The sequence below is a fragment of the Hippocampus comes genome, unplaced genomic scaffold (genome assembly GCF_001891065.2).
Source record: "Hippocampus comes isolate QL1 unplaced genomic scaffold, H_comes_QL1_v1.1 scaffold6, whole genome shotgun sequence".
Taxonomy (NCBI): domain Eukaryota; kingdom Metazoa; phylum Chordata; class Actinopteri; order Syngnathiformes; family Syngnathidae; genus Hippocampus; species Hippocampus comes.
In genome coordinates this window covers 895,268-905,942 of record NW_017805833.1, presented here as the reverse complement: position 1 = coordinate 905,942, position 10,675 = coordinate 895,268, and the positions used below count along the sequence as shown (strand labels likewise).

The 10,675-nt window shown below is 42.8% G+C and overlaps 1 protein-coding gene across 4 annotated transcripts in view; it reads right to left on the bottom strand.

Annotated features, from left to right (window-relative positions):
* arhgap35a (Rho GTPase activating protein 35a) overlaps positions 1 to 10,675 on the bottom strand; it is a 60,600-nt gene that overhangs the window by 4,954 nt on the left and 44,971 nt on the right. Inside the window, exons 4-7 of one of the 4 annotated variants that reach the window (XM_019887585.1) lie at positions 5,642 to 5,719; positions 3,939 to 4,070; positions 1,395 to 1,500; positions 177 to 536 (exon numbers count right to left, since the gene is read on the bottom strand). In XM_019887585.1, the coding sequence (XP_019743144.1) occupies positions 177 to 536; positions 1,395 to 1,500; positions 3,939 to 4,070; positions 5,642 to 5,719 (676 nt within the window). Of the gene's footprint in view, positions 1 to 32; positions 537 to 1,394; positions 1,501 to 3,938; positions 4,071 to 5,641; positions 5,720 to 10,675 lie in introns of those variants that run through there. The other 3 variants (XM_019887584.1, XM_019887583.1, XM_019887582.1) reach the window with 3 other exon arrangements.

Below are 10,675 nucleotides of genomic sequence, written 5' to 3'. Positions count from 1 at the left end.
GCTCTTTTTGGGGGATTCTCAACCGTTTTTTTTTTTTTTTTTTTGGCGATTCCCTTGATCCCTTCGTGGTTCACAGTGTGTGTTGTTCCGTAGGGGGGTGATGGGGATGCAGGGAGGGCGGCAGCAGGGCGGGGAGGGGTAACTGGGGCGTGGGCGGTGGGGAACGGGGTGGAGACTGGTGGTGGTGCATGGGAGGGCCGTAGTGCGGGATGACAGGTGGGGTGGCCGGGAGGACATAAGGGGTTGGGGGGGACGGCGCCAGCGAGGAGGAGTAGCCGCCGGCCATGCACGAGTACGCCGACGTCCCCCCGCCGTAGGAGAGCGTAGAGGTGGGCGAGCCCGGGAGGCCGTCGGCCAGCGGTTGGTTGTAGAAGAAGTATGCGCACTGGTGGATGAAGCTCTCAATGATTGTCTGGTAGGTGCGCGTGGCGGTCAGCGCGTCCATGGTGGTGAAATCGGGCCGCATCAGCGTGGGCCAGAAGCAGATGGAGAGGTTTTCACTGGTCATCAGGTTCAGCTTGCTGTGCTGGCTCACCCTGTGGAGCAAGCACAGTGACCCATTAATTCGGTGGTCCCCAACCGCTGCACTGATGCGCCAGGAGAGATTGGCAACCAATTTCACTTCAATCATTGAAACCAATGATGTACAGTGGTCACTCGATTGAACGGACCTGGAACCAACGTACAGAAAATAACAACCAGTTCAGTCAAAAGAATTTATAGTGGTCTGGAGCAGGGTAAAAAGTGTGTCAGTGAGGTGGCCATTTTGGCAGGAGCGATTTTCCCATCAAAACAATGCATGGGCAGGCGTAGCAGCCATGTTGGCAGGGGAGAGAGTGCCTTCTCATCTAACGGAGCATAAACTTTGCATGCGCCACAGGCATGCAGCTCAAAACAAAACAGGTCGCTTCGACCTATTGATACCTATGGCTGTTGTTTTTATTGGAGCAGATCGCGTACATGTCTCTCGACCCTGCTATTTTTGGTGCAGATGTTTCTTGTAAAGCCCTGATCTGTGGCATCTAATCGTAACAGAGGTGAACAAGGAAGTGCAAACACCGTGGCTCAGGAACGCAACAAGATGCACGCCATTATTGTCCCACTTCATTTTCAATGTTTTGTTTTTTTACATCTATGATGACACTGCTTTCATTGATACTTTTAAGTTTTTGCCAGTACTACTATTGAGCCACTTAACGTTGATATGGTATTGAAGTCACAATTATTTATATTGTGACACCACCATTCCTAAGTCAAGGTACCGCTGTGCCAGCTCTGCCACTTCTACTCACTACAATCGGAGGGACAAGCAAAGTAGGTACTGAAAAAAGGACCGTAAAAAAGAGGAGCAGTCGTCTCGACCATCAAAGGACATCTCCAACCTCGTCACTCACTTGTTCAAGTGGCTGATAACATATTTGAAGACTTCATAATTCTCCCGAGGGAAGCGACGAAGAATGTCCTTCATCGTCTGGAAGCGCTGCTCCCTATCGTTGATCTCTGAATGGTGGCAGAGGAAGGGAAAAAAAAAAATAAGAGAGAGGTGAGATTTGTGGAGGAGGCAAGAAAGCGTCAAGGAGAAAAGACAATCAGATGTCATGGAACGAGGGAGCAATGCAAAGATGAGGGAAGCACAATGGGCAAGTGTGACAAGTGTAATGAAAGCAATTTGACTCAGCTCTTTGAAAATAACAACAGGACACAGTAATTTCTTCCAACAACAGCACATATTTCACATGATTCAAAAGGATGCCAAACTGTGACACAATGACCACACACACGTCGGAGAGAGCAAGAATACCACACAGACGACCATTGGAGAGTTCATGAGCATACACAGAAACACACATCGGGGGTGTGTTACGACTGATGGCAGTGAGGAGCGAGTCCGAAAAGCTGACGTCATCCATCTAACATTCGGTCCCGTGTGTACGGTATATGTGAGCTGGGCGGACAAAGCAGCAGATGTTCTTGCAGCACACATGATTTACACGCAGAGGAATTGGATTTTCTCATTCCCGCCTTGAGGTCACAACAGATCAAAACCACATTTTAGGTGGAATCACGATGCGCGGAACCAGCTCCCTACGGCATCGCATCCATCAACTGTGACCAAAGTGTGATTTCTTACATTGCTGTTCCATTGACACCAGCACATATTGGAGACGGCGAGCAAGCAAACACTTGATTTGTTTCTATGTGTTGCTGGCAGTTCTTGTCAAGCATCCGGAGGTATAAAATGCTGATTGACTGGGTCATGGCTGAGGAGTCTAAAAATGATGTGCAGTCCAGGCAATCCAACAATTGTAGGATCAAAGCTATGTCGATACTTTTTACCTGGTTGCTGCGGCAGCCCAATTTCAGGCCACGTGGATAAGATCAGATGGTCGTGAGGACACGCTAGGGGATGGGATGAGCAAACGTCATGGGCCGTGATTGCCTAGGATGCCTGTTCAGATTTTTAAATTGTCCCAAAAGTGCTGATGAGAAACTTAGTCGACCATACTTGAACGAGGTTGACGCAACAATACCTGATACAGTCGACCCATGCTATTTGTGGTGCATAGGGGCCACGGCAGCCCATGAATAGCGAAAATCCACGTTTCATTGACGCCAATTGAAATGCATTGTAAAAAAGGGGAAAAAAAGTTGTCATTTTCTTTATGGGGGGGAAAAAAAAAAATCTTCCAAAAAAATAAAAATTAAACTGACAAACATTCAATACACTTTTTCTCGGAAAGATGAGGGGAAATGGGGGAGAACATATATACCTATGTTCTTACACACACACACACACACACACACACACACACACACACACACAGGTATAAGCATGTATGTTATAATGTTGTGAAGTTATGTCCCGCCACCTAACAGTCCCAAAGTTGTTTTTTTTTTTTTTTAATGAGTGGTTACAAAGATAGTGTCTACTTGAGGTGCAGAGCTCATTTGGCAGATTGCAATTAATTGGGGTGCTGCGTAAATTTAATTGAAAGCGACTACTTCACACACAAACAAGAATCTGTGATATCCTAATGTCTGAACTTTGGACATTTGTGGGACATGAACCGACCACATCCAGATTTCCAAGCCATGAGTCTATACAGGCCATGGTCTGTGCTTCCACATTTTTAACCAATCAAAAAAGGAATGACCCATCCTACGGTAAATACAATATAAACCATACACAGCAATCTAAATTCAATTTTTTTAAACAATATGCAGCAAGAGGGGGAATTGTGAAAAAAAGCACTGTATTAGCTGGCAATCCTCAACCAAACGAAGCTTTCTGCCTGCACTTATTTTCTTTTTCCAAGCGTTCAGTCCCTCTATTGTGGTAGCGCCTGCAGGAGCCTTATCAGGTCCCTGTCACGGCTGAGGGGTCTCGCTGGGACCGTTAAGAAATGAAAAACACACACACACACAAACACACACACACACACACACACACACACACACACACACGCATTTCTGAGTGTATGCGTGAACGAAGCAAGGTGACAGCACGACGCGGCCTTGGGCTAAATATCTGGCAAGATGCAAGTCAAAGCTCTGCCTTAACTCTTTATTCCTGCGTGGCAGCAGGGAGACAAAAAGAGCAGAGCGACCTCGTTTATCTCAGCCACGACTTATTCAAGGAGACCAAACTCTTCGGTATCCTGCCGTCATCACCACATTTACTTTCCTTGCGCCACCAACCCCAAGCCTAAAATATTCTCGCCTCCATCCTATTTTGCACGGCTCGCACTGAGGGGTAAATCCAATTCTCCCCATGAATGGACTTGCCTTGTGAGAGTTGTGCTTGTTAGGTTTAAGAAATGCAGAAGGGATTTCAAGGAAAATCCAATACGCTTTTGGTTTAAAGAAGCCCTCCTCCTACCAACTCCGCAGTTTTTTCACCAACCAACATTGCTTGACAAGAGCACCCCAGGACTTACTGAAAGCCTCCACCAGCTCGCCCTGCATGCTGTAGGGCACCAGAGGTTCGGGAAGTTCGGAGAAGTAAGCCTTCATGGCGCCGGCTACTGTGTTGATCGTGAAGTCTTTCTCCACCAGGTCCAGGTTATGATCTGATAAATAGGAGGCGTGACAGAGTTCATCACACAACACTGGATGACATACTTACCTTGACAATATTCCGAGTGTTCACCGGGCACATCAATTAGCTCTCCGTTAATCGTTGCACCTCAAATTATTATTAGATTTAATGGAATATGTATATTACATGAGTATGGAAAAAAAAAGATTTTTTTTCCAATGTCATGCAACGAAAGGTTTTCATTTTCACTTTATTTGTTTATATTTATATATTTGTCTTTTTTTTTATACAGTTGAGTTTCGCTGCCCTTATTTTTAGCTGTGTGTGTTTTTAATGCACTTCATGTTTGCACTGTGGTTGAGAGGAAAGAAATGTATGTTGTCCATAGAGCACATTTGACAATAAAGCTGACTTGACTTGAAATGTGTGCAGATGGTACTTCCAAGTATTTGCTTTGGGGGCTTTAGAATACAAATATACTGGAGTCCAATTATGAATAAAAAATAAATAAATAAAAAAAAATGAACATCCTTGATGTTTATTTTTGGCTCGTTCAACTTTATTGCATCATTTTGCGAGGCACTACGAATATTTTGCCCCATTTGTTTAGATAAATGAGGTCCTCAAAATATTAACAACAGCTCTCAGTCTGAAAGCAGTACAGGTATAGTTCAACAGCACTGCAGATACACAGTGTTAATGAATAACTCCCTGCCAAAGTGTCAATCAAAATGACTGCTTTGAATTATTCAGAATGCTTCAAATCTGATTCCCCGAGTCGGACTGAACCTCATTTATATGTCGATGCGCTTGCATTCTGAAGCCGTCTTACCCCGTTATCCATCTTACCCATGATATGCTTCATTAAACAAACCAATCTAGAGATAATGAACTGCCCTAACCTTATAAGACACATGCATGGGCACGCACATACACATGCACGGTGAGAGCAAAATGAAAACTGAGGACAGAGCTACCATTTACATAGTCTATTCCCTAATGTTATTCATTTGAAAAAAAGAAAAAAAAAAGGTCGACTATGAACATTATCAGGGAAGAGTGGGGCGGCAAATCTTTTGGGATGTTGAAGCGGATGTGTGGCTGAACGCATAAAAAAAAAAGATCATTAGTGAAGGATGTTAGACTTGAGAGTCCCTATCATATCAGGGAAGAGTGGGGCGGCAAATCTTTTGGGATGTTGAAGCGGATGTGTGGCTGAACGCATAAAAAAAAGATCATTGGTGAAGGATGTTAGACTTGAGAGTCCCTATCACACAGCGCTGGGGTGGAGTCGTGCTGATACAGAGGGGGTCTGGTCCAATGGGTTCCCACTTAGTTTCCAAAACTGAATTGTCCAAAAATGTCCGATTACATTGGGAATCTCAGAGGAGTTAATGACTAACCGGTGACAGCTTTTTTGGGTAGCAGATCACATACAGTGAGACATGTTCGTCATCAACTTCGTACCGTGTGAAGATGTATTCGTAACGCACCGCACAAACTACTTCCTTGCGCACCCTATCTTTGGCAACATTGTAAACTGGGGACCCCCTGTACTCGGAATGTCCCACAGGAGTGAGGTGTAAATGGAAGCATACATACCTTGGTCAAACTGACGCTGCATGCTCTCCATCTCTGCTTTGTTCCCGCTGACCCTGTAGATGCCCTCGGTGCTCAAGCCTGGCAAAAAAGAGCGAATGTGAAATCATTTAGGAACCTTCAGTTGTGGTTAATTTACAGAAGCACTCTTGAGATCCAAGTCCATGGGGTTCGAATGCCCCATTGTCACGTCACTTGTTCTGAAGAAGTGCTGAGGGCCCGCTAAAAGACTAAGAGCGCTCAAGGTGCGCTTCTTTTAGACATCCTACTTGGCAGTACTAGAAATGTTTTAATGCTCTTGATTAGAGACATATATGTATTTGTTTCAAGGCTACACTGTGGAAACAGGTGCTAAAAAAAAAAAAAAAAAGCGAGAAAACATCCATCGCTTATATTTTCTACCTAATATGTTCCACCTTGGATTCCCGAGCTGTGTGTTTACTTGGCTTTCAAACGTCACACGAAAGGCACAGTCAAGAGTGATGTCTTGGGGTTTAATTTAAATGTTTGCTAAGGTAGCCCCTGTTGGACTTGATTACATACTGACAGCACATGAAAAGCCTCGCGGGCAACTTGAAAGTCTCTATCGAGCACTGCTAATGTTATTTTTTTCCCCCAACTTCTTCTGTTTTTATTTTTTGCTTCGTTTTTTTTTATTTTACCAGTTTGTTTGATGTTCTGTTTCACCTATTACTGACAGACCAAAAGGTAAAAGGCGCCTCCATGCAGCCATATTTATCACCTCCATACAGGACAAGTAATTCAGTGTCTGGATTAGTTATCTAACTCAGTACTAGGAAGGAAAATATAATATGTAGCTTCTTTGGCGGTCTGCAATATTCCTGAACTTGTATGGACACTTCTCATTGCATTAGCGTCTATGCTAACTGAATTGTGTACTTTTAAAAACTTTGCAATATACTAAGATGATTAGGGATGTTCGATACCACTTTTTTTCCAATTGATCGCAGTGTGAGTATTCACTTTTAGTCCGCACCGATACCGATAGCAAGTGCATACACCACAAGTATTTGAAAAACAAATTGTCAGAATATTGTGAACAAGACACAAATGATGACTCACCGATGTGTTAAACGGCCGAAGTGTAGCACTTATGGCAAACTTATTTGCGTTTTTTTTTTTTTTTTTTTTTTTTAAGGGGGGCGGCTGAAGTATGGGTGGCGGGTATTGGCATCCTTCGTAAGTACCTGTATATCTTCAAATAAGGCCAGTATCGTGCAGATACGATGCCTGGTATCGGTACACACCTATTCGTAAAAGTGATGTAATAATGTTTTTGTTACAAACGATACAGCAAGTTTAGCTTCCCTTTTTCTTTAGCAGGGGGAGGCCAGGAACAAAAAACAAAACAAAAAATAGATTGACCAAAAGAATGAATGACAGAATGTAGATAAATACAGAGCAAAAATAAGTGGAATATTCCATAGAGGACCTTCAGTTCCATGATATGCCTGCATTGTATTTTTTTTCTATTCTATGGCTTTTGTTTGTTTTTTTTTTAACTTACATTATGTTGATGCCCATGGGGTCAGCAAAGCAAGAAATTCATTGCACAAGGAGTTTCCCGATTGTTCATATGATAACACTGAATCTTCATTATAAAACCTGGATTAACTGTAAATGTAATATCTTCGTAACATTTTAACATTAACACACAGCACCATAAAACTCACATGAATAGGCCTCTAGTCAAACAATCAACAAAATGAAAAGTAAGCACCGGAAAACAAAATGACACACAAGCAATAATAATAGCTGCTCGGGGTTGCACGAGCTAGTTTTGTCAACTTTACTACTCCACAATGACATTTAAATGGAACCTCGACTTGTCGCTAAACATGTTTTTTTCGCCTTGAGGAAGAGGCAGAGCCGTTGCAGCAACAGATAAGTGCACTGAATGGAATTAGTCGCCTTTTAAATTGTCTCTTATTTCTGAATGCGTTGGTAAATGATGGAGAACCAATAAAGGAGAAAAAGATTTTGAAAAGCTTTTCGGCCTACACAAGGAGAGTGGGGAATTATTCTACAATACACCAAGAGATCTGTGATCATTTGCAAGCTCCACAAATTGCCGCCATGCACAACCTGCTGCTGTGATGGGCCCTGAACTTCTTGCATCATGCATGAAGAGGATTTGCCCTTCTAGTTTTTCTGCATTAAAACAACAACTTTGGCAAACTTTGAGGAACCACGATAAAATCAAAAGACGGCTCCAATGACGAGAACACAGCACAAATCTGTGGTATAGTAAAAGCACACAATTAGGGTTGTGATTCATAATTTTGACAGCAATTGTCCTTTCAAACGTTTGACAGATACAAAGAAGGATCGAAGAAGGTAATGTAGGGAGGGAGGTAAGAGGGTTGAGGCAGAGAAGAGTATGTCATCGACCACCTCCGTCTCCCAATCAATTAGCCACAAAGGCTTTTCAAAGAAGACAGGCAGAAAGCAGGTCGGGAGGGAGCAAAAGAGGGTGGAGGATACAGGGGGGAGGGTGGGGGGGTGATGAGCAGTAAACACCCAAGGATAAGCGCCAAAGTGGGAATGAATATGCGGTGGAAGGATCAAAGAATCTAACTACAGACAGGAGGAAGACATGGTGGGGTAAGAAGTCTTGCAATGGTGCAAATCAAAACTAGTAGACTTCAATAAGATGCTATTGACATTTTGTTTGGAGTGGATTATGCATTTAAGTCAATACTTAGCCGAAAAGTGGCCCTTAACCGACTCCGTTTCTCAATTACCGTCCAAGTGGATTGTCAACAAAAAGGGTGACTGCTTCTCCACAAACGACGCTTCTCTTTTCTACCCCAGAAAAAGCATGGCGAGTAATGTAATTAATTACCTCAATTTGGTTCAGTTAACTGTCTTCAAGATTAAGTTACACTTGAGAAAAAGGATTTCAAAATCTATAATAGAGGGAAACATCAGATTTTTGTATGCCCTCGTTTTCACAGACTATTTCCGACGAAATTTAATTTTCGCTGGAGTTTACATTCAGAGAACGTAACAGAAGTGATCCACATTTTTGAGACAAATAACACACTTCAATCGGACACAAAATTTCTTTTCTGAAGCCACACAGAGCTGCAACATCAGGAAGAAAGAGCCGCATGTGGTTCCGGAACCTCGGGTTGCCGACCATCCATATCAGGGGTGTCAAACTCATTTTTGTCGCAGGCCACATTGTAGTTACAATTTCCCTTGGAGGGCCGTTACGAATTTTGGAAAACCATATAAATGTTTAATCACCTCCACATGTTACATACACAGCGCACAACAAATTTGATGGATAACTAATTTCAAAATCATAAGTCAAGAATAATGACTGTTATTGTGGATTACATGTAACAATTTGAAATTTTGGTTCAGACTTTAACAAGCATCATGGAACTTGACATGCTTGATTTGCTTTCGCGGGCCACGTAAAATGATGTGGCGGGCCAGATCTGGCCCCCGGGCCTTGAGTTTGACACCAGTGGTCTATATGTACCCTGTCAATGGCTTGTTGACCAGTTCTGAGTTTAAATTGCTTGTTGCCTAAAGTCAGCTCGAACAGGTTCGAGCTCATCTGTGACCCTAATGAGGATAAGCAGTCGAGAACATGCATTGGTGGATGGATAACAAATGACTTACCCTCTATTGACTGTTGGCTAGCATATGAACAAATGGGGTCCCTATGAAGCAGCAAGCACATGAACTCAGTGGTATACTAATGTGACGGCAGGTTAACTAGGGGCGCCCTCGCCACATTTCCTAGTGGGACTACATTCCAGCTGATCCTGCATCAGCCCAGATTCCAAACAATCTCTCCATGGTGTTTGGAGCCTGAAGGCTGATTTCATCGCTCACCATGGTGATAGCCCAAGCGGCGGGTGCTGCCCTTTGTGTCACCGCGGAGGCTCACACGACCGGCAGATATGACTGTACAAGCTCGCCCATATCACATCGGCACCCATAAGCGAGCTATCATGCCGAGCGAAAGCCAGAGCTGATAGCAGATAACAGGTCCAAAATAATGCAACCATTATTCTGAAAGACGCGGCAACTTGGCTATGGCTTCTACAAAAAAAAAAAAGAAGGGGGAAAAAAAGAAAACATAATGGATTATTCTCTGCCAAGACAGCCATTGTTAAAAAAAAAAAAAAGTGAGCAATCTTTTTTTTGATTATTATTAAATAAATAACAATCATAACTTTCTTCTTCAGATTAGATCTGGCTGGGGCTCATAGTGAAGATCACCATCAATCTTTGCAAATAAGATTTTATTGAAGATATTTTTGAAGGTAAAACAGAATAAAGGGAGCCACCCACACCAGCCAACGCTTTGCTGTCGGTATTTTTACACGAGACGGTAAGGATGTGGGTCAAAGTGGAGAGCTCAGGGTCAGCTTCACAATGCTTGCTGATTAACCAGCTGCCGCCAAGGTGACAAACACAGTGTCAGCACTGTATCGTAATTTCCTGCAAACACCATTATAGCGGCAGATTGCAGACACAGATAGCAGCAGATAAGTAACTCTGATTTACAGCAGCGACGAAAATCTCATAATAGGTTGTTTCTTGCCCCCCCTTCTCCGTGTGTTTGCGGTGCTTTTGTGTAAAAAGTGTGTGCTAGCTTTAAAATAAAATACACTCACCGGACACTTCATTCTGTACACCAGGAATATACTGTGTCCCCAAAAAACATCACATTTTGTCGCCTTATAACTAATTCTAGCTACCGTAATTCTTGCACAAATGATTTCAAATTTCAGCGAGTATAAAAGCAATGAACTGGAGTTGAAATTCAGAGTTACTTTCTTTGATGACTTTTTCTTTTTTGGCCTGAAGGTGAGGAATGCTATTCACTAAAAAAAGTTAGGTTTTTGTTTGTTTTCTTTTTCAATATTGCAATCTTTACAAACTGAAAATTGCATTCTACTAGATTGCGATTTGAACTTGATTAATTGTTCAGCGTGCATTTCTATTCAGGTTTAAAGGCGAGATATCACATTAAAAACCCTTATTGTGATT